Consider the following 24669-nt stretch of genomic DNA (forward strand, 5'->3'; position numbering starts at 1 on the left):
TATATGTCATCCTAGACACAAGAATAATGTAAACAGAAGGATCACAGTCTATCCCAGACATAACCAGAGGCAAAAAGGACTGGAGGTATCTCAAGTGGTAGAGTGCCTGCCTACCTTTAGTTCAAACCCTAGCATCGCCACCATCTACCCTCAACCCAAAGCCAACCCCAAATAAAACCAAATCAAACCTCACAAGCAACAGCAGCAACAACAAAAAAACCCGCGAATAAACAGAAAGCACTTCAATAAAAATTCCAAAGAAAGGAGCAATAAATACCAGAGCAATTTTTAAAAGATTTAGTTTTTAGGGAAACTTAAGTTCTGTAGTTTAATCTTCATGATAAGACTGTGAGAGAATAAAATGCTCTTCTTGGATGTATTCTCAGCAGTGCATTTAGCGTTCATATGAGGGCTTTAAAAAATATTGGATCAAGCTCAGTGTCAGTGGCCCAGGGGACACATCTCCAGTCAACCACCAGAAAACCAAAAGTGGCGTGTTTCAAAGTGGTGAGAGCAGAAAAGCTCAGGGACAGCAGTCAGGCCCGGAGTTCAAGCCCCACGACCAACAAACATTGAAAGAAAAAAAAAAGGACTATTGGATCAAGGCCAGGGTCAGTTTGCTTTTTATTTTCTCTCTTTTTTTTCCTTTACCCCATCAGCGTTTTAGGCAACAGTCCAGACACCTTCAACACTTTATCAAGACCCTGGAGTTTTCAAAGTCCCCACAGAAGCCTCCAGCCCACTAGGAGAACAATGCAGTTGGCTGGGTGGCACAGCAGCCGGGATATAATATGAATTTCACCCAGGACACAGAAACAAAGTGTGTGGAGGGGTACGGGGGGGACCTTATATCTGTTTTTAATTTACTAATGTAGCTACTTGGTCTTTCTTTCTATTTTTTTTTTTTTTTTGCCAGTCCTGGGCTTTATCACAGGGCCTGAGCACTGTCCTTGGGCTTTCCTCAAGGCTAGCACTCTACCACTTGAGCCACAACACGATTCCTGGCTTTTTGAGGTATCGAACCTGGGTCTTTGTGCATGCTAGGCAAGCACTCTACCACTAGGCCAAACTCACACCCCTGGTCTTTGTTTTGATAATGTTTGCATAGCATATCTTGTTCCAGTCATTTGCTTTTAACACAGTGATATCATTGTATTTGAAATGAGTTTCTCAGTGACAGAATTTACTCAAGCAATTAAATAAAAATCCTATTTGGACAATGCTTGAATTTTAACTTGGAGTTGGATTCAGGCCTACCATTCCACTATTTCTTCTCTTTGTTATTTGTTCCTTTGAGCTCTCTCCTCCTCTTCCTCCTCCCCACTCCTCCTTCCCTCCATCCTCTCCTTCCTCCCCTCTCCTCCCCTTCCTTCTCTTCCCCCCTCCTTCTCCTCTTCCTCCTCTTCCCCCTCCTTCTCTTCCTCCTTTCCCCCCTCCTCCTCCTCTTTTCCCCTCCTCCTCCTCCTCTTCCCCCCCTCCTTCTCCTCCTCCTCTTCCCACCCCCTCCTCCTCCTCTTCCACCTCCTTTCCTCCTTTTTTTTGCTTGTTCAAGGACTTGAATTGAGGGCCTCCAAGCCTTACTGAGCTTGCTTAATTGGCTGGAGCCCTACCACTTGAGAGCCATGCCTCTAGCCCTGCTCTTTGCTGGTTAATTGAAGTTGGAGTCTCTTGAACTTTCCCAACTGAGCTGATTTTGAACCCCAATCCCTCTGATCTCAGCCTGCTAAGTAACTAAGATTCCAGGTATGAGTCACCAATGTTTGGCTTCTTGTTTTCTCTTTTAACTTCTTTTCAGTTATTCAAGCATTTTTTTAGTATTCCATTTAATTTTTTTTAAAATTTTGTTTCCTTAGTTGCCCAAGGAATTGCAATGTAAATACCATCCTTACCTGCTCTCAATTGACTTAGAATCAGTAGTGCTTCACTTTCAGAGGATGGTAGAAACCTTCTGATCATGTGGGTAACTTTGTCTCAGTCTTTATGCTGTCTGTAGTTTTACATCTGAACCCTATGAACATTTATTAGGCCAACAAGGACTTGAATTACTGGAATTAATTCTGGCTGCTCATCTATGATCTTTTTATTCTCCTGTCGTGGGGCTTAAACTCAGGGCCTGGGTATTGTCCCTGAGTTTCTTTTGCTCAAGACTAGCAGTGTACCAGTTGAGCCACAGTGCCACTTTTGGCTTTTTCCTTTTATTTGTTACTGAGAAATTGAACCTAGCACTTCATGTGTGCTAGGCAAGCACTCAAAGCCACATTCCCAGCCCTTATCTGTGTTCTTATACTGTAACATTATACTAATACCTGGTCAAATAAACATGATTTCCTTTAAAAAAGGAAAAGTATTTCCAGGGCAGATTTTTACATTTATAGCTAGCTGGAATTGACCATAGAATGTTACCATTTTGCAACTGTTTTTGATCCATTTTTAGCAAAAATGAGAGGGAATGGGGGGTGGGAATATTGCTTTAGGTACAATGTAGGTAGAAGAACAAAGGAACAGTATGTCCAGATATGTCTCTGCACACCTGTAAGACATTCTGGGAGGCCAAAAGATGGGGATGTTTCAGTTATTAGACATTTATCTGTGTTTGGGACTTTTGCCCCACAAAACAAACAAAGATACTTTATCTATCTATCTATCTATCTATCTATCTATCTATCTATCTATCCTCTATTATCTATTCATCTCATTTAGCCACACCCTCAGCCTTTTTTGTTTGCTTTATTTTTCTAGTAGGGTCACATGGTTATGTTCAGACCGGTCTCAGACCTCAATCCTTCTACTCCCGTGTCCAGCATAATTAGGATCATAGAGGTACACTATCCTATCTGGCTATCTGGCTTATTGCACAAAATGGATTCTTGCTAGCATTTTTCCAGAGCTAGCCTCAAAACATGTCCTCCTGGTCTCTACTGCCAAAGAAGCTGGATTTTAGTCATGAACTACCATAACTAGCTGCTTCTTCTTCTTCTTCTTCCTCTTCCCCTTCCCCTTCCCCTTCCCCTTCTTTCTTCTTCTTCTTCTTCTTCTTCTTCTTCTTCTTCTTCTTCTTCTTCTTCTTCTTCTTCTTCTTCTTTTTCCTCCTCCTCCTCCTCCTCCTCCTCCTCCTCCTCCTCCTCCTCCTCCTCCTCCTCCTCCTCCTCCCCTTCTTCTTCTTCTTCTTCTTCTTCTTCTTCTTCTTCTTCTTCTTCTTCTTCTTCTTCTTCTTCCTCTTCCTCTTCCTCTTCCTCTTCCTCTTCCTCTTCCTCTTCCTCTTCCTCTTCCTCTTCTTCTTCTTCTTCTTCTTCTTCTTCTTCTTCTTCTTCTTCTTCTTCTTCTTCTTTCTCTCCTCCTTCTCCTTCTCCTTCGTTTTTGTTGAGACTTTGATTGGGACTGTTTGAATCTGTGAACCAGCTTGGGGAGAACCAGCTTCTTAAAAATACTGAATCTTCTAATCTATGAATATGATGTTTTTCCATGTACTTAGGTTTGCTTTAATTCTTCTCAGCAATGTATTAATGTTTTCAGCATGAAGGTATTTTTTAAGATCTCTTTATTTATGTTTATTTTTGAGCCAGTACTAGGGCTGAACTCAGAGCCTGGGTTCTGTCCCTTAGCATTTTTGCTCAAGGCTGGTGCTCTACCACTTGAGCCACAGCTTCACTGCTGGCTTTTTTGCCAGTCCTGGGGCTTGAACTCAGGGCCTGAGCACTGTCCTTGGACTTTTTTTTTCAAGGCTAGAGCTCTACCACTTGAGTCTCAGGACCACTCCCAGCTTTTTTTTTTTTTTTTTTTTTTTTTGCCAGTCCTGCATTTGAGCTCAGGATCTGAGCACTGTCCTTGGACTTTCTCAAGGCTAGAGCTCTACCACTTGAGCCTCAGCACCACATCTGGCTTTTTTTCTATATATGTGGTACCTAGGAATTGAACCTGGGTCTTCGTGCATGCTAGGCAAGCACTCTACCACTAGGCCAAACTCCCGGCCCATGAAAGTATTTCTTTGAAGCTTGTTATCTAAAATCGAAATTCAACCTGTTTAATTAATAGACATAAAGCTATGTTGGTTTTCTGTTTCTCCCTAAGTATTTGTCCATGGAATTTGTCTGTTTATTTAGTTTATTGGTATAAGCCATCTAGAACATTCACTTTCTATCATTTTAGCATTTGTAGAAACTTCAGTGTATTACATGCTCCTTCATTATGTTGTTCTCTTTTGTATCATTCCTCCCCCATCCCCTCTCCACATCAGCCTGCTTAGTAATATATAAATTTTGTATGGCCAGCATTTGGTCATTTTGATTTCCTCTGATTTTGTTTTCTGTTTGTATTCACTTTATATATCTGGTTTATTTGGTTTTGGCTGTATCCTGCAGGAAGGGAAGTCTGGTCCTCATTCCTCAATCCTTGCAGACGTGGCTCTTGATGGTCTCACTCTTACTGCATCGAGTCACAAACTTCAACGTGGTAAGAATCACTTGGTGGAGCTTGTTAAAATGCAGAAGCATCTGCCCCGCCATATGGCATATGTACTTTAGTAAGGTACTTTGTACATTGACTTTGATCTCAGACGTGCTGACTGTAGCTCTCCTTTACCCTTATCTTAACAACTGCAACAAGCTTTACAGATTGCAAAGCACCCTGGAGGCAGATTGTTTGATTCCAGTTCCATCTCTTCTGGTCACCAACCATCTTGGACTAATTTCTTTTGATCATCTGTAACAACTAATCAAGGTTATGATAAGTGTAATTCATGGCAAGTGCTGGTTTGTGGTAAGCATTCAACTAGTGGACGTATTATCCTATCTGATAGTTATAAGAGCCCATTTTACAGATAATATTGGGGTGGAAGAGATTGTGACAAACTCATCTGGGAAGCAAGTTGCAGAGTTAAACCTTGAGCTCAGATTCCTCTTTTAATACAAAGCATTATCTACCTCAGTTCATTCTGATAGCTAGATGGTTATCAGTCAGCAAGGAAGAACCACTTTGTGGTGTGTGTGTGTGTGTGTGTGTGTGTGTGTGTGTGTGTTAGGAAGGAATCTGGATTTATGAGCTGGCTCTTTGCTATCTCCTTTAGAAATACCAGTCTCCTGTCTATCTTAGTACAGCACATTCAGAAATTCTTCAAGTGTATCACTATTTATAAGACAGAGTAGGATCTATTTGTGGAGAAGGTAAATCATAAACACATAACCTTAAACCACACTACTTTGGTGCATTCAGGTTTGGAGCAATGAATTGCTCTTTCTAAATCATCTACCTCTTTCATGATTGTTTCTTGCTTTTACACTTTCCATTTCCAGAGCTCTGAGTTTCTCTTTGTAAGCTGTTATAGTTTATGGGGAGGTAAGTTATTATTTTTTTAAACCTATTTAGAACAAGGTTCACCAAACTCATTTCAGTGGTTACTGATATGCAATGAGGACTTTAGTCATATTAAGTAGATCAAGAGGAATCCAGAATGAAAGTCAATAAAAAGAAAAGCTGTATAGATTTATTGCAGAACTACATTGATTGATAAGTTTGTAATTAATTAGTGCTCTTCCCCGACTGAATCACTTGTGATACAGGGCATAGAGAGTGATGTATAGAGGTTCATCCATTATGGTAGGTGGCCTAAGTTCACCTGTAAAATTGACAACTCACAGTTCCCTTGTGCCAGTAGCAAAAGCCACAGCACAAGTAAGTGGGTTTCATTTCAGAAGCCAGTTTCAGTGGCTTTTGCAATCCAGAGTGGGGACTATGTTGATGCCCAGTAGGAGTTACTTGATTTCAGTTGATGATTTCTATTGGCATTAGAGGTATATGCTCTGTGCTTGTAGTTCAGCAGTTTGTTGTCGATTATAGAGTTGGCTTCCCCAAGTTCCTACCACTTTCCTGGTGTATGTGCCAAAATATAGTAGGCAAGGAAGGGGAAGGGAGAATAATAGAATATATAAGGTTCTAGTCAAGCCTTCCCTGATGCAGAATAAGAGCCATACTCCATTTTGTCACCTATGAACTTAGCTGTTTACCAGCATATTGATGGGATGATCTGGAGAATAGAGTGTTGACATTGCTATCTCCACTGTTATAATAGAGGCACAGCAAGGTCCCTGAGCACACGACTTCATTCATCCAGTTAACTAACCAGGTGCTTTGAATCAGTCCTGGGGGAGATCTTGTTTCACCTTCAGTTCTTTGCCTTCACCCAGAGAGGAAGAATAGAGTGGAGGAGGAATAGATCACTGGGTTAGTAGCCAGATGATATGAGTTCCAGTCCAGACTCTATTACTAACAGATCGTATGGCCTTTGGGTACATCTCAACTCTTTCAAAGGGAAAATGTGGGGCTTGGATGAGATGGATGCGTCTTGGTCTTTGGTAGATAGAGGTAGTTAAATAAGGTTGGAATTGCTTGTGACACTATGGGGGAATCTACATCATTGGCCAATGGAAAAGTGAATCCATGGTAAAATGATGCCAATTTCACTTGAAAATGTGGGGAAATTTCTTTCAAAATAGAAACCCAAATACATCATAGAGTAAATGCTTAACAATTAATTTTCAAGATCAGAAATGGTTTTCAAGACATTCCTTATTGTAGCTAGGCTTCTCACAGCTCCAATCCTGGATCCTACTTCTTTCCTCTCCTATTCTCTCATTACAAATACGGTTCAACAGACATGGCGATACCTGCCTGCAATCCCAGCATTTGGGGAGACTGAGGCAGGAGGACCACAAGTTCCTAGCTAGCCCAAACTATATAGTGAGACCTCATCACCAAAACAGAAGAAACAAACAAATCAAAAGTAAGCCAAACAAACAAAAAAGGTGTGTCAGTTGACAAGTGTCCTAAGGAAAGGGGGATGCAAATAGGAACAACAAATGGAGATGAGGAAAAATCCGTTGGTTGTTGGAAAGGAAGAAGCATCCTGCCTGCTCTGGTCTCTGTCACTGCGTCACTTCCTAGCTTCTCTCCCCCATGATAGACAACAAGTCTAAGTGGGGCTCTGCAGATGGAAATGTTAATGTGGTACTGTGGCAATTTGCATGGCTCTGTACGGCTTTGAGATTTTTTTTTGGATGGATGGGCACACTGGGGACAGGGGTTTGCTCTTTACCCTTTCAAAGACCACCAGGAAGCCTTCCATCCTAGATTTCCTATTGAAAAGCAAAGACTGACTTTTCAGAAGGTGGAGGTGGCACCCAGTGGAATGACTACATGGGAAAAGGATGAGCAGAGCAGCTTGCTCAGTGGTCTTCCAAAGTAAGAGCTGCTCTTGTTTGTGAGCCCATATGAGATGGCCCCTCTGAGGATTCCCAGAAGTGGAAGGAAGGGTGGAGTGTGTATAAGGGGGTCAAAGTCCCTTGGGAGCGCTGGGAGCAAGTGGTAGAAAGAGCTGGTAAATGTTTGGTTTATTGCTTTTCTCACTTTACCTTTGATCTCGAAGGCCTCTGAGATCTGGAATCTCTGGTATCATGAGTTCCTCTGGATCCCAAGGGGTTTATAGAGTTTGTAATGGATTGTTTTAAATGTTTCAGAAACTCTAATGGATACCATAATACATCTGTTTTCTGCCTTTTGCATACCCGGTTATGGATGTGTCTGATTAATAAATCATGAGGAGATAAATTAATTATTCTTCAATGATTACAGTCTCTTTGGCAGGCAATGTATTTCAAAACAAGAAGGATTGGGGAAGAAGAAAAGAAGGTTTTGATGATGATTAGGCTGAGAACTTATGTAGCTCTTGAAACTCTAGAGTTCCTTCCAGCCTGGAACATTCTTCCAGGGAGGGGTTGAACAGTTGAGTAGGGGTGGGGCACATATGGCTTCTGGAACATTCAGCTTCTGGCACATACAAGGCCCTTGAAGTCATTTGGTATAGTAGAGGACAGACACATATAATTCTTGTTGCCTTCTGTGGCTACCTTGATAATCTGTTATTATTGTGCTGGTATTGGCATTGGGGTTTTGAACTCAAAGCCTAGATGCTGTCCCTTAGGGTTCTACTTCTTGAGCCACAGGTCCACTTCTGAATTGTGTGTGTGTGTGTGTGTGTGTGTGTGTGTGTGTGTGTGTGTGTGTGTGTGTGGTTAGTTGATGATGAGAGTCTTATGGCCTTTCCTTCCTAGTCTGGCTTTGAACTGGGATCTCAGTTTCTCAGCCTCTGGGATAGCGAGCATTAGGCTCATATGAGCCACGAATACCCACTTTGTCTTGATACTTTTTATGGCTTGCAAATGATGCTATAAATACCCAAACCTGCCTGGTTCACCATTTTTGCATGCTTGGTGGTCCAGCAGTATACAGGAGGGATGAAGGCATAGGACAGGCTTCAGCCACTTGCCCTCATCTCTGCAAAAGTCATTAAGTAGAGATCAAGAGATGGTATATGTCCACTATTAGAGAGAATTTCCATTCTTTTCTTCCAGGATATTTTGTTCAAGGAACACACGCAAAACCCCTGGAGAAATGAAGCCTCAGGGAGCAACCTGCCTGTTCTGGAAAATGGAATTGGTCAGCCTGTTTCTCACAAATGAGCCTGTTTCAGACTCATCTGGGGGACTTTTTGTAAGGCATAAAAATGAATCAGTGTAACAGCAATATCCATGAGAGAAAATGTTGGAGATGAACTTTACAGGGGGAGAGGAAGTGGAGGGGGAAGAGGGAAGGGGTAATAATGTTCAAGATGTAATGTACCTATTACCTTAAAAATGTAACTGTAATCCCTCTATATATTATCCTGATAATAAAATTTAAGTTAAAAATGGGTGGCCCCACTCTCAGAGTTTCTAAATTCAGTAAGTTTGGGATGAGACTGAGAAATTGAACATCTGAGAAGGTCCCAAAGGTGATGGTTCATGGTCCCAAGAGATGGCATGCTGGGAAGTACTCTTTCCCTCTATTTATACCCAGTATATCTCTCCAACAGCCTTTCTGTTTCTATTCCCCAACCCAGCCTCCTTTGAATTTTTCTTTCAACAATCTCACTTTCCTACTACCTCTCTCCTTTTCCTCTGCCTGAACTCCCCATCTGCCTCTTCCTCCTTAATGCATAGCCAGACGTCAACTCACAACACCTGACTTTCTTCCCAAACAACAAGGAAACTCGTATTTTTCTCGAGAACAGAAGTACAAGAAGAATAGGGAGAAAAATTGGTATTTTCCCATCACTGGCCAGGATACCAGTTGCAGACCATGTGGGCTGAGACTAGTGTCCTGGCCAACTATGAACTGGGCAGAACATGAGATTCTCCACAGCTGAAAGAGCTGCCTGGGGCTAGTACAACCTGGTCCAGGACTCTCTGTGACAGACAGCAGGACAAGGTCTGTCTGAAGGCAGCTTTTTGAAGGTTCAGTGTTAGAATTCCAACTCCATTAGAGTGGAATTGGCAAGACTCCAATGAGCATGCACCAACATCCCTTGAAGGGTTCAGTAAACACAGTGGTGGGGTCCCATCTCCCAGGAAAGTCATTGAGCAAGTGTGGGATAGGGTAAGAATGACCTCCCACCAGATCTATCCATGACCAAGGGTCTTCTCCAGTATGAGGCCTTCAATACGAAACCAGGGAAGTCCTAGATGAATGGGCTTGACTTGGTCACCTTACCAAGTTCCTATGCATGGCAGCTGTTGCTGGTCCCCAAGAAATATTGCTTTCTTGGATTCATGCAGTTGTAGAGGGCCTAAAATTAGGTGTTCTGTTTCTGGACTCTTCTTGAGAGTATGGCGCTCTTTCAAGGAGCTCTGACTAGCTGCAGTTGAAGAGGTAGTCATAGACTTGGAGAAGAGCCACAGGATTCAAGATTGATGGGGGTGGGGAAGAAGATTGGTTAGAACGATGGAGTCAAGGATGACAGGGCATCCAAACTGAAATGGTGGACTGGGGGCATGTGCCTCGTCTATCTTTACTCTGGAATCAGTGGGTAGCTTGGACTGGAAGTAAAACTGGGTGAATCAGAAAGCTGTTCTTGGGGCTGGGGGCCAGTGCAGGAGCAGGTAGTTTAGGAAAAGAGAAACCAAGAAAGAAAGAAAGAAATAGAGATAATTATTATAAACTAGGTGTGTACATTTGGGAAGCATAGTCAGTGCCTGAGCTATAAAATAGTGAAGGGTCTACATGCTATCATTTGTCTGCACACTGACTTTGAGAGTTTGGGGGCAGGTAGATCCCAGTGAAATGAGGTTCTGTAGAGAGCTAAAGTGTGTGTGTGTGTGTGTGTGTGTGTGTGTGTGTGTGTGTGTGTGTTGGAGGGAATAGGAATTTATTCCCCTTCCCCCTTCCCTATCCTATGATTTACCAGCTTTAAATGTCAGAAAAATTCCTAGTATGGGAAGAATGTGGAAACCAGATGGATAGAGGCCAGAAGTGACTTGATTAACCGAAGGAACAGATGCAACCATAAGACTCTGTAGCTGCTACAAGTCATAGGCTACTGCTGCTGAACCTCTCTTTGCTTTAGGGTTGGATGTGGACAGTACACTTCTTCACATCCTGGCATTTTGTGCTTTTCTTCTCAACATCTCCGACACAAGGTGGTTGGCTTTTAACACACATTTTCTTGGCTAGTCACCATCCCTGTTGTGTCTACTCTGCCAAGAAATGTCTGGGAGTCTTGGAATAGCCTATTCAACTCATAAACAACTTCAGTGGCCATCCCTTGGCACCTATTGCTTCATTTTTCTCTGCCAGATGGTCAACAATGTGTACCCAGAATTATACAACCTAAGTTCATACTAGATGTCCCTAAGGGCTCAGATGTTGACTCTAATATTTCATACGTTATTTCCTTAGAAAAACAAGCCTAATCCTCTTTGTAGGCCTTCTTCCATGGCGGAAAAAATACAGATCCTTGATCAAATAAAGAAGCTGAGTATACCTGTAGGAAATGTTTTTTCTTTTTCTTTTATTGGACCACACCCATCTGCCTAACTCCCTTTATTTACTTTTAGGCTTGATTTTTACCCAGAAGGCTCTTTGGCTTGTTATGCAAATAACTTTTTTTGAACTTGCCTGATAAGAATAGAGTTAGCTTTATTCCAGCTATAGGATAAGTTTATCATCTCTCCCTATACCTGCATTAACTGAGGGATATGAAGTATCTAATGGGGCTTTGGAGTTACTGGTTGGAGGTAGGCCACTGTTCTGTCTAGTATGCCTGTCTTCTATGGACTTTATGGGTTCCGTAGGTCATGTCTGCAAAAAAAAAAACTCCAAAAAACAAAAAACATGGGGCAGCAGATTATGTGCAGATTGGGTTGATGACAGACTCTCGCATAAAAAATGACAGCTCCATAGCTAGGGGTGATAGTGGGGACAATAGTCCCGACACTCAAGAGATGGAGGCAGGGGGATTGTGAACTTGTGTCAAGCCTGGACTGCTTTAGCAAGACTCTTTCTCAGAAAACCAAACAAAACCACAAGTAAATAAATAATGAGCAATCCGGTAGCTCTACAATCACCCCAAGCTGTGAAATTACCTAAGATTTGCAACTGTTGGTTTGATTTCTCCAAAGAGCAATGGTATGCTTTAAGGTGTTTGCCAAGTCAAGAGCTTGCAGAAGTCTCAGGTCAATGCTGAATCACATTTGATATTTGAGATTGTGATGTCATAATTTGTTGGGGACCGACTGTGGGGTCAATGACCTTGGACCTGACCTTGGACCTACACAACTGTATACACAAGGAAGTAACTCTTATCAGGATAACTTTAAGCAATGTCAATCAGTTCTTATCAGGATGACTTTAAGCAATGTTAATCCTTTCTCATTTATCCTATATGTGACTTGTTTACTATTTTGTATGAATGTAGCCTCTGGCAGTTCCCTAGTTTTAAGAAGAGTATTTAAGGTCGGAACTTGAAATAAACTGGGCTGCAGTCTTTACCTGGGCTGCAGACCTCCCGAACTCCATCTGTTTGTCTCTCTTTTAATTTTTCCTAGTCCTTGCCCCTATTTCAGGAATCCCAATCTGTGAACCCTGGTTTGCTGCCGGCTGGCCCTGGCAATCATTATTATCTCTTCTTAGCCTGTGAGATGCAGTAGAGTGGACTGAGATGGGGTGGTTGAAGAAAACCTGGCTGCAAGCCAGGTGCCCATAGCTGTCCCCCCACACCTCCCTGTAATCCTAGCTGCTCAAGAGGCTGAACTTTTAGGATCAAGGCTTGAAGCCAGCCTGGGCAAGAAAGTCCATGAGACTCTTCTCTTCAATTAACTACCAAATAGCCATAAGTGAAGCTACGGTTTAACTAATAGAGTACTAATCTTGAACAAAAAAGCTAAAGGGCAGTGCCCAGTCCCTGAGTTCAGCGCGCGCGCACACACACACACACACACACACACACACACACACACACACACACACACACACTACCCGCTGCTCCCTAGAGAACCAGTTGTAGGAGCTGCCAAGAATAGTCCTGGAGAACTGAAAGAGGCTTTTTGTGCCCCTTGGGGAAAGTTTTCTGAGAGGACACAATCCGTATTAGACTTAGCCTGGCCTAAAGGGGCTCCTTCTGTTTCCTCCTCCCTCTTGGAACCCTGCCTGCATGATGGGCACCCATGTGCTCAGTGCTCTGGCATCCAGAGTGGGGCAAAGCAGCAAGGAGTCCTTCCTGTTCATTCTCTGGCATGCAGAAAGGTAGGCCGGTGCCAGTGTGTGCCCCCGGGGAAAAGGCTCCTGACTCACTTGCCACAGAAGCATGCCTCACTTCTCCTAGCCATGACTCTGCTTCACTTGCTTGTTCTGCCTGCAGATGTGCAGGCCTGGGGAAAAGCCAGCCAGCTATTCATGCAGGAAAGAGGAAAGAGGTCTGGAGACCTGGGTGCTGACCTGGGCCTGTTGCTTTCAGCTGCTTCACCTTGAAAGAGTCAACTTATTTGTTTCCCCATCTCTAAAATGACTGGGTTTCTGAACATCTTTGCCCTTTAGTGTCTCATAGATATCACCAGCAGCAGAGAGCTTGTTAGAAAGGCAGAGGCTCAGATGGTCCCTGGGCTTGTGGAATCTGAATCTACCTTGAACTGGACCCCTGGCAATTTGCATTCACTTGGGACAGCACTACTTAGTGAGCTCTACAAATTACCATTGGCTCTTCTGACCTTCAGTTCTGTACTCTGAAGAGTCTCTGAGCTCCATCCCTGCAGCTGTGCAGCTGTGACCTGTGGCTTGCTCCAGAGAGATACACTGCCTGGATCTGCCTTCTCAGTTTTAGAATTTAAAAGCGGTTCCAGTGGTATCCAGTAATGATAATGACTAAAAGTCTTTTTTTTTAAATGAACTTCTCTTTTCTTTCTGGGGGTGGTGGTGGTGGTGGTGGGCTAATCCAAGGACTAGTAAGTCATTAGCTAGAATGGAATTTAATTCCTCTCATCCTGTTATCACACGTTATTCTACAATCACTCCCAAAGTGGTGGTTTCATTCTCTATTCTGAAAAAGCATGTCTTCTAATTAGAAAGAAAGTACAAGAATCACACCTAGACCTTATCTGTATGTATTTCTATATCTGTGCTGTGGTTCTTTATCTTGTGCTGTGACAGATGAAAGAATGAGAGAGTGAGATGTAAATGGCATTTGAAGAATCCTTGGAGTAACTGCCTTATGTGAGGTATAGATCAGCTACTGTTCATCATGTCTCAGCTCTGTCTTTTTCAGATGTGAACATATGCTTTGGACTATGTGTGATCTTTGTTTTTTGAGATTTACATATCTGAAACAACTTGGTCCTGCTAAGAGAAAGACAGGCAATCATTGCATTTGTTTTCCTGTTGTCTGGAACCACAGAACAGTTGGCATTTCTATAAACATAAACCAAACCCAAGCAAAGCATCCAGCAATGTTAGTCTTGGGAAGAGAAGATATAAGGCCTCCAGCACAGTATTTTCTCAGGGATAGAGAGGTTTCCTGGAGAGGTAATTTTTTCTTATGTGTGAATTCCAGAACCCCAAGTTAGTAGAACCCCAGTATGTAGTCAGCTAAGACACACAGCAAACTTCCAAGTGGAAAAAAATCAATAAGGTTATAAGTAAAGTTGGTGGAAAGAAGTTCTGGAAATCTTGCTTTTAATGCCTCAACTAGCATGCTATTTCATGGTATCTTTTCAGGTTTCTGGGTCAAACCTAATTCTGGAAAGACAGGTAGGTGGCAAGACACAGAAATGCCAGATAACCCCATGGTGCTAGAATCACCTGGGTTCTGTCTCCACCACAACGTGCTCTAAGCAATCCCTTCTTGAAGCAATATGTAGCCCATATGGAATTTTGGGTTTATGCAAGGACAAAATAAATGAAAAGGAGCACAATGCCCTGAAATCAAGTACTAGAGAGTTGATATGAAATTATATTGACCCAGAATCATGTTATGTCACATTAACATACAGCATCCATATCTTCATTTAGGGAAGTGCTCTCTTCATTTAGGGAAGTACTTCAGATCACAAAAGATATGAAGCAGAGTTAAAGAAACACACCCATATATAGAGTGTGATAAAAATAAAAAAAATACAAAATCAGACCAAGGGAAATATAAATTATTCTACACACACTGGCAGGTCATGCCTGACTGAGAAAATCGGCACACATCTTATCACAGATGCCTGAGGATGCTGATCTTTCTTTAGTTGGATTTCACTTGACCACAAGCAATTTAGGCTGAAAGTAAATTCTTGGCTTTGCGGCTATGCAATGAATGATGTGCACTGCAGCAGAATTCTGATGTGCTTGTCAAAAAGGTGCCTGGAGGGTTGCAGTTGACTGGAAGCTCAATGTGACCACCCACGGGGTCAGGCTATGAAAACGGATGGGGTTGAATGGTCTGCTTTGTGTCCCTTGAGGAGGAGAAAGTCCTCTGGCACGAAGCTGCACACCGACATCTTAGAACACAGTACTACATAACCACACTGGGGCAGGGATGCTGTGGAGCTTTCCAGGGGCTCATAGAGTCACAGGGCATCAAAGACTTAGCAGCAATGGTCTGTGAGGTGTGCTTGTAGGAGGCACCTTCATAGGGTTTCCTTTGTGTGGCTCCTGATGTTTGGAATGGACTCTGAGATCAATGGAGCTTCTCTTTGGCATATAAGCCCATACAAGAGTCACTCCACTCAAGTCACTTCATGGCTCGGCCTTCAATGAACAATTTCAGTGGCCTGGTACAAGGTATTGGGTTCCAGATGAAGTCCTGGCTTTCAGGGTCATGTGTAGGCATCCCTGTAGGTGTTTTGCAAACCTTGACCTTGAAGTCTTGCATCCGTTGTGGGTACCGTGAAAGGATGTATCTCGATTGGCTTCTTCTCCATTAAACAGGGCCTGTGTTGAGTAAATGAAGATGAGATGGATCAGTTGAGACTCAGTAACATTATCTCAAGCTGGTGTGAAACAGAGAGAGTTCTTGAAGTCAATGAGACTCAAGTTCAAATCTAGGTGCTCTCCATCGCAAGCATGCTTGCCTTGGACTGGTTCTGAAGTGGCTCTGAGGCTTATTTTCCTCCAGTGGGAAATGGGAATTTGAATCTCTCCTTACAGAGTTCTAGGCAATGAATGTGCTCATGAAAATAAGGCATCGGCCCAGCACATCATCCAGAAATGCTCATAGGATCTCAGTTTCTCTCCCCACTCTGTCTTGTAGGCAAATCTAATATATCTCTCTGGGCTCTGGATATCATCTGCTGTTTCTGTCTTGGATGTGTCTAGACATCCATTTTAATTTACCATTTCATCCACCTCCTTCCCTCTTTGTTTCCAATCCCTGACTTTCCATCCATCCTGTTCAACTTTGGGGTTCTCTTTCGTTTCAAAAGAGATCTGCCAACAGAAATGGAGGCACAAAGGATGAATGAATGCAGCAGCTGTATTCACTAGACACCATGATGAAAACAAACTATACAACTTGTGGACGGGGGTGGGAAAGAAAAACTGGGAGAAAGAAGGGAACAGGTGACATTGTCCTAAAAGAAATGTACTCTTTACTTGATATATGTAACTGTAACCTCTCTTTACATCACCTTTGTAATAACAATTTTTTCTTTTTTTACTGTAACTAATAGAAGGGTTACATGATATTTGCCAGATAGATGGTGCATTAATTCCCATACATTGATACCCTTTCACATGTCTTGGTCCCCATTTCCTTCCCCCCATCCCCACCCCTCATCTTGTTTTCCCCCCTTCCCTATCGAATTTCAAATAACCAAATACAAATATATCTGATATATCAGGTAACAAAGTGAGATACTGTAACAATATGAGATAACCAAGGGATAGCAAAAGAGATGAGAGATAATATAGTACCTTAAGAACAACAATCATTCATTATATGGCTTATGTTTCTATATCCTAGAGATCCTTTAATTTAGCGTCCTACTATATGGCCTTTTGTATCAAGGTTTTGCTCTATTGCAGATCTCTGATAGGAGACCCCAAGATTTCTACTGATTATGACAAATGAGGGAAACCATTGAGCCTAAGTTCCTTTGAGTCTGGTTTACTTCACTTACCAACCATACAACAGACAAAGGCCTCCTATCTAAAATATATCAACAGCTCAGAAAATTGAATCAATCCAAAACTAATCTCCAAAGTAACAACCATCCCATTAAAAAATGGGCCAAAGACTTAAAGAGAGTCTTCTCTGAAGAAGAAACAAAAATGGCCTATAGACACATGAAGAAATGCTCAACATCTCTGGCCATAAAAGAAATGCAAATCAGGGTGGGGGTGAGGGAAATGGGGACCAAGACATGTGAAAGGGTATCAATGTATGGGAATTAATGCACCTTCTATCTGGTGAATATCATGTAACCCTTCTATTAATTACAATAAAAATATATGAAAAAAGAAATGCAAATCAAAACAACTCTAAGATTCCACCTCACTCCAGTCAGAATGGCCAGGATCAAGAAAACTAATAACAACAGATGCTGGAGGGGATGTGGCCAGGAGGGATCACTACTACACTGTTGGTGGGAGTGCAAACTCGTTCAACCACTATGGAAAGCAGTATGGCAGTTCCTCAAAAGACTAAACATAGAGCTCCCCTATGACCCAGCAATTCCACTACTTGGCATTTACCCAATCATCCAGAAACAAGAACATACTAAATCCACCAGCACAACAATGTTCATTGCAGCACTATTTACCATAGCAAAGATATGGAACCAACCCAGATGTCCCTCAGTTGATGAGTGGATCAACAAGATGTGGTATTTATACACAATGGAATTCTATGCTGCTGTCAGAAAGAATGACATTGCCCCATTTGTTAGGAAATGGAAAGACTTGTAATAACAATTTTTTTTTAAAAAAAGAGTCCTTTTTCCAACCAGGTATACCCTGTTTCCTTGATTTCTTCACCAAACATTTGAAAGCCTATTCTGCGCCTAGTTCTTATACATCTCAACAGCAACTCCATAGCTAGCATGAATCTGATATTCCCAGCATTTAATGATAAGGGCTCATTGAAGAAGCTTGTCAATTTCCCAAACACTTCAGCATTCTTGACCACTCTGAAGTGTGTGATGGTCAGTCCTGCATTCTTGTTATCCTGTCTTTCTTCATCTTCTTTGCCACCTTCATCACGTTCCCCCTTAGAATACTGGGCACTTCCATTTGAGTTCCTCAAGCTTCCTTCCTTCTCCCAGTCTCCAAGTGTAGACTTGACTTGAGGGTTCTAACTTTGATTCCTGTAGGGAAAATTCATCCAAGGCTAGGCCAGCATTTCGGATTATTTTTTCTTATAAAGGGCCAAGTAGGCAATAGCAAGGGCTTTGCAGGCTGTGGAGTCTGTTGGAGTTACTCAGTCCTTCCATTATAGCATAACAGCCAGGAACAATACATACGTCAATGAACTGGCTGTCAGCCAAAGAAACTTTACTTACAAAAATAGGAGGTAGGCTAGACTTGGCCATGGGCCAGAGTCTGCCAGTTCCCAGTCTAGTGGAAAGAGTATCACCGAGAAGAAGGTATGTGAGTTTCATTGCTCACTGACTGTCATATTGGTCAAATTACAAAACCCTCTATGCTCTTGACTATCCTTACCTGTGGGAAGGGAGTGATTATAAGGATGATACTTTGCTCAGCAAAATGGCCTGGTGCAGTGAATTACAGTGTTCCTTTTCCTTTTCCTTTCCTTCCTTCTTCCTTCCTCCTTCCCTCCCTTCCTCTCTCCCTCCCTCCCTTTCTTCTTTCTTTCCTTCCTTCCTTCCATCCTTCCTTCCTGTTTTCTTCATTCCTCTTTCCTTCCCTCTGTTGTCCCAATCTATAATCTTCCCATTTTCCTCACTTGCCTCATCCTTTATAATCTGAACACCCCCATCCCAGCCATATCCCAATCCTACCTCTATCTCCACATCTAACTTTCTTCTGAGTTAAAAAAAATTATCTGCAAATTCAATGCCAATTGGGCAACTCTGCTTCTATGTATTATTTGCATTTAAAACTACACATTCAGAAGAAAACACATCATTTTAACATAGAGACCTCTCCTGGCTTCCAGGGATGGTAAGGTGCCACTGTTTCTCCTTGCAGGAGCAGGACAGTCCCCCTCCTCAGCCCATCCTCATCTTTCTCCCCTGCTCTGGTGGCTGTCATTTGAGTCCAAGCTCTTATTGCTCACCATGTGAGCTTCATGAACGTCCTGTCTCCTCCCTAATCCATTCTCTCCTTGATGTCATTATTCTTCCTCAAGAAGAAGGGGGTTGTAGAATTCTCCAGTCCATAACATCAGAGAAGGCTTCTCCATCCTTGCCAGGTTATGAAGATCCTTGTCTGGTGTTCCAAGTATGGTCACTTTGGAAGATCCAGACTCCTGAGCCCAGTGTGTCCCCTTGGCCTCCTGAGACTCTAATTCTTTTGTCTCTGCAGCCTTTCTCTTGCCCAGGCAGCCTGTACCATCTCTGCCTGTCAAGTTCTTATCTATTCCTGAGGAGCCAGGCCAGACATCTGAAACCACACATGGCCCCTTACTTCCAGCCCAGAGGCCCTGTGTCTCATCCTAGCTTTCAGAACCTGTTGCAAGCTTGGCCTTATCTCCCGGAATGCATTTTCCCATGTACTTTTGTGAAGCATTGTGTACTTGTATTATCTCTCCCTTTCAGATTAACATTCCCTGGAGAGATCTGAGAAATGTCTGGCTGTTCACACACTGCTTACACTGGCACTGTGTTTCTCTGAAACACAGGCTTGCGGAGTGGGGAGCAGAGACCCTTTTACTCAGCTCACCTTTGGGCAGACTTGGCAATATAGCCTGACCTTCTCCATAGGCAAAGAGAATAGTGGAGGAGGGATATGCATGCATTGTATGTGGTGTCCATGTGTTTGAAAGGGAAAGGAGGTGGTCTCCATTTCTCTCTGTGTATTGTTGAACGAGAGGGTTGTTTGGAGGGCAATAAGAGAAGAAGGCACCTATAGGGTGTATCTTTGGTGGGGATGTGTGGTTTTGGATACCCTTTGGTAAAGGACAAGGGTCCTTATCTGTCTTTGCCTGGAGATTTAATTATCTACAGAAAATGCCCAAGAAGTAGAATATGGAATAAAGTGCTCTGAAGAATACAACACCTGATAGGTAAAAATAGAAAGTAAATCAAAGGGCAGGATATCTTGCTTGGTACACAGCTGGCCTATAAAAATGAGACACTCGTCTTGTAACTTAGGGGACAGCCTTTGAGATTTAGTGCCAGAATGCACTCTGGTCTTCAGAGAACTGTCAGGCTGAGGGTGAGGGCTGAGGTTCTGGCAGAGTACAAGCCACAACCACCTTCTCCTCACCACACCAGATGAGAAAGTAGTCTTATCTCTGGTGCAAGGAGGAGTAGGTTCTACTTTCATCTTTCCTGAGCCTCTGAAGGACAAGAGTGGAACTGAGGCCCGAGTTCTGAGGACACTACATTCTTTCTTTTACCCCACTCTGAGAATCAAGAACTGGTAAAGCCAGTCACAATCTCCCTTTACATCACAAATATGGCCGGAGATCAATCATATTCAGGCCAAGGGTGGCAGAATGTAAAGGAATTTACGTGAGTCATTTTTGAGACTTTCTTTCATTCCTTCTTTCTTTCTTTTATTCTTTTTGGTATGTGAAGCTTATAGTGCGCCCATCTTCTCCCATTCAGAGATGTAGGAAACAACCCCGCTTTGTCTTCTGGGTCCTGTCTCTGTGTGAATTTACTTCTAGAATGGTCTGCTTCTTGGCTCTCTGCGGTCAACGGACTCACTTTCCTAGCTGTGCAGCACCTTGCGGTTTGATCAGTGAACCCCTCACTCAAGCGATGGTCTCTTGATGTCTGGATCTCTGAGGCTGGCCCGAGGACATGAGTTAGCTGCATTTGTGGGTGTGTGAGGGTTGATGGTGGGACTATTGAGAGTGGAGGTAGGTGTGCTAAGAGCATGTGATGGCAGTGCTGGCTCCCCCTAGGGCAGGTCCCATTTCAGGCATGTGCAGGGAGAAGTGAGCAAGAAGGGCCAGCCTTATTTGCAAGTTCAATGGCAAAACTGTTAAAAAAAAACCACACAACCAAACCCAATGTGCTTAGCAAGTGGGCCTTGTCTGGGATGAATGTGGGGAGACTGTAGGATTCCTGTTTACCCACCCTGTATCTTACCCTATCCCCTTACCCACTCCCATTGTAAAGGAAAACAAGGTAATAAAAGGAGGTAGAGTGAATTGCTCCAGGCCCCATGAATGAGTAAAAGAGCTTCCTGAGTGGCAAGTTCTAGCCCAGACCGACCCACCTGCGTAGGCAACCCTTAGACAATGCAGGCGATGCAGGGAGAAAGAGCAATGTGGTAGGTTGATCTGTTTACCTCTTTCAGATCCACCTGGAAATGGAGTTTGGGGACTGAAAAGGCAAAAGTGTTCTTTGCGTGACTGTGTTGCTCAAAGAACATGGTGGATCTGACCTCCCAGCTTCTGAAGTGCCATTGAGCTGGGCATTTTCTGTTCTCCTTACCATCATTCTCTGCCTTATGAATTGATCCTAATGCTTCAAGGGTGTATGCTTTTGAGGGCGTTCTCACCTTTTCTAGTGTGTTAGCTTTCTGCTTTAGAATGGAGGCTTAGCAGGCTGCAGGTGATTGACTTAGTCATAAGTACAACGCATTCAACACTTGCTAATCCACTCAGTGACAGCTACATGAGTTCACTACTAATCTCATTGTCCCCACTTGACAGATTGGGCCATAGAGGGGAGGTAGAAACTTGCTCCTGGCTAAAGGAACAAAACTGGATTCAAACCCTACCATGTGGACCTTGTCCTGGGTAGTTACCATTGGATTATAGGACTTGCATTGGGTGACAAGATGGACCAAACAGGGAATCTCATGCCTACCTGCACCAGGCACCTTGGCTCCACTGAGTTGTGGCCATGATCTCCTTTGGAAACACAGATTCAATGACACCTTCTCCCTGATTATGCCTGTTCAATGGCTTCTTATTGTCCTTAAAACAATGATCAGCATTCTCAAAGGGCCTTCAAAGCCTGCCAGATCTGGTCTCTGCCTGCTAACAGGGACCAAGCCCCTCTTTAGCAGGAGCCCTCTGCTCTTATGTCTTCCTGCTCTCTCTTATTTCTTGTCTCTCTGAGGCCTACCTATGATTAAGCCATAGCCTCTCCTGAAAAGGCAGACTTTCCAGGTCGTTCCTGCTCTTCTTTTGGCACCATCTCTTCTAAGAAGCTTGCTGGGACTCTACCACCTTTCAGATCCATTTTCTCTTGGATATTCGTGTGTCAGGAGGCTTCTGTCTTTCTGGGTCCTCACCTGACTTTGCTATTGCACTGCAGCTGATGTGACTATGGAACGGATGGATGCCTGTCACTCTCAGCACACAGTAGATGCCTTGAGAGCCGAACTCTCACAGAGCCTGTTCTTCACCACAGCCCAGCTGCTTTTACACAGAGTGTGACCCTTCTGGTGCATCAGCAGGCACATCTGTGGCCAATCTGGTTTTGAAGCTGCATCATGCCAAGTATGAGGTGATTCCTGTCACTGCCAACTTGAGGAACAAAATTGGGACTCTTGAGTCAACTTTACTCACCCCAGACTGCACGTTCAATAGCAACATCCGATGTTTGTGAGAATCACATCATTTGTAAAGAGCCTTTAACCCCCTGCCTTCTCTTTTTGTCCCCTTTAACAAGGCCAAGGAAGAGCATCTTCAGAGGGTGATGCAGTCTGTCCAAGATTACCCAGCCAATGTGAAAGTGCCGACACTCTAATGTCTCATGTTTTCCCACATCCACTCCCAGGTTCCCACAGAGACCTCATCAATTCACTCTTTGCCTCCCTCCCTTCTGAGGGTCAGATGCTGTCTCCCATAAAAGGTAGAATCACTATTTCCTTCTTCCAACTCAGCAGTGACCTTTGCTTCTCCATCAAAGGGAGTGCCAGGCTGTAGACTCCACTCCACCCTAGGGAATCAGTTTGACTGTCAAAGCACTTTGGAGCTCTGAGTCTCCTGGGGAGTGCTCCCATCTTCTCCCATTCAGAGATGTAGGAAACAACCCAGCTTTGTCTTCTGGGTCCTGTCTGTGTGTGAATTTACTTCTAGAATGTTCTGCTTCTTGGCTCTCTGCGGTCAACGGACTCACTTTCCTAGCTGTGCAGCACCTTGCGGTTTGATCAGTGAACCCCTCACTCAAGCGATGGTCTCTTGATGTCTGGATCTCTGAGGCTGGCCTGAGGACATGAGTTAGCTGCATTTGTGGGTGTGTGAGGGTTGATGGTGGGACTATTGAGAGTGGAGGTAGGTGTGCTAAGAGCATGTGATGGCAGTGCTGGCTCCCCCTAGGGCAGGTCCCGTTTCAGGCATGTGCAGGGAGGAAGTGAGCAAGAAGGGCCATTCTGGCTGGTTCCACTCTGCTTACTCCCACATAGCCCTGTTCATACCCTGCAGGCATGTAAGCAGCCACCAGGGAACTTTCCATCCTTCTATTAAGCTAGAAACATTCCCCCCCCTCCCCCGCAGGGGCTCGCCCAAGTAGAAAAAAAATATATCAGAATGTTCTCTTTTTATCTTGCAAATTTCAAGTCGAAAGGAAAACTTTTTCTCCATGGTCGATGGATCACTTGTGGTATAACAGGTCTGGAAGAAACTGTGGAGGACCTCTATGAGGAAACAGTCCCCAGAGGAGAAAACACCTGGACCACATTCTCCTGCTTGGCCCACCATAGTACTCACCTGAGTCTAGGTGGACAGAATTCCCAGTCAAAGAGTTAGTGTCTAGTCCTGGCTTGTCCCTGCCTGTCCCAGGTTCCCTGGCCACACTTCCAATAGATCTTGTGTGCACTCACCTGGTTCTGACCGGGCATTCTGGATGGGAGCTGTATCCGATGCCCTCCATCGATCCCAGGTTTACAGTAGCAGATCACCTGCATTCCTCCTTCCTCCTCAGTCCACGGCCAGACTATAAGTCCAGCTTCTCCAGGGGCACTTCGATATTGAAGCAGTACCAGGCAAGCCAGAACAGAAGACTCAAAGCCAAGATCAGAGCTCCTGTGTAGATTAAGAAGTCCCAGTAGTTCAATGTGGCAAAGATCCCCAGCAGCAAAAGGACCAGGCCTACGGCGTCACTCAGGAGGGCAACGGTGAGGAAGAACACACAGCGCCCAGGATGGCAACCAGCACACGGCCTCCCCAGGAGCATTGCCCGGGAGCAGCCCGAGAAGTGCAGCCACACTCCCCAGTGGTGATTTGCATGTTAGGTGGCAGCCTGGCCTGCCACTGCCTTCTCTCTCCTTCTGGGTGTGAGCAAATGAGTGAGCTGGAGCGTCTTGGAGCCACAAGGAAGTACACGTGGGTTCACCTTTATGAGTCTGGCAGCCAGTGGGGCAGGATATATCTTAACTGTTTCATGGCTCAGGAATGATCCTGATCCAAACAATCTGAAGTCACTGTTCACTGGCCCAGTGAGTACTGGGACAAACTGAGCTACATCATAGAGGACTCAGGGTATCACCTGCCTTTGGATGGATTTACAGCGTTGGGGAGTCTTGCAGACACGCAGGAGGAGTGATCCAATGCCTTGTTGTAGAATGCGGAGTCCAGAGAACCGAAGGCCCCTGTTCTGAGACACAGTACCTTTATCTAATGTGGCAGAGTACGGTGTTCTTCTTCTGGTCCCTCTGCTGGTTTTTCCCTTTATTGATAGAGAAAGGAAGTTTTATGTAAAGGACATGAATGAGAGTTAATCAACTTTGAAATGATGCTGTGGTCAACATTGGCGAGAGAAGTTGTATTTGTCTCGAGGTGTCTCCACTCTTAAGAGAGCAGGGGGGGAAAAGGCAGGCTTGGAATGCTGAGTGGACAGAGAAAGGAAAGCAGGGAGGGGACTTCGAGGCTCTGCTGGCTGTAGACTCAGTGTGGGTCAAAGTCAACTCTCCACTTAAAAGTCAAGAGATATTTACATGGACCATCAATTTTTTTTTTCACTATCTTTTCTGTTTGCTTTCTCTTTGGTAGCAGTGGGGTGTTCTTCCAGATACCCCACTAACCCCTGAGGAGCTATGGATTAAGTGGAGAGGATCTTATCATGTGCATGGACTGGGCCTGATAGGATGCAGTGGAGGCAGAGCTACACACATTGAGATCCATCTGTCCTCGACATCTCAGGGTATCTCTATGGCTCTGAGTGAGGCCTTGAGCAAGGAATGCTGCCATCCTGCCTCACTTTCTCCAGATGAACTCACTTGGAATTCTGCTTTCATTTTCCC

At 43.9% G+C, this 24669-nt stretch overlaps 1 protein-coding gene across 1 annotated transcript; it reads right to left on the minus strand.

Annotated features, from left to right (window-relative positions):
• Nucleotides 1–14321: 14321 nt before the first annotated feature.
• Tmem238l (transmembrane protein 238 like) lies at nucleotides 14322–23700 on the minus strand. The gene is made up of 2 exons (XM_090351579.1): nucleotides 23251–23700; nucleotides 14322–15273 (listed from the first exon to the last, which is right to left on the minus strand). Exon 1 carries the CDS (start codon nucleotides 23601–23603, stop codon nucleotides 23364–23366), a length of 240 nt encoding a protein of 79 aa, XP_090207705.1. The 5' UTR covers nucleotides 23604–23700; the 3' UTR covers nucleotides 14322–15273; nucleotides 23251–23363.
• Between the last annotated feature and the right edge of the window lie 969 nt (nucleotides 23701–24669).

The sequence above is a fragment of the Megascapheus bottae genome, chromosome 17 (genome assembly GCF_031878675.1).
Source record: "Megascapheus bottae isolate mThoBot1 chromosome 17, mThoBot2.hap1, whole genome shotgun sequence".
Lineage (NCBI taxonomy): Eukaryota > Metazoa > Chordata > Mammalia > Rodentia > Geomyidae > Megascapheus > Megascapheus bottae.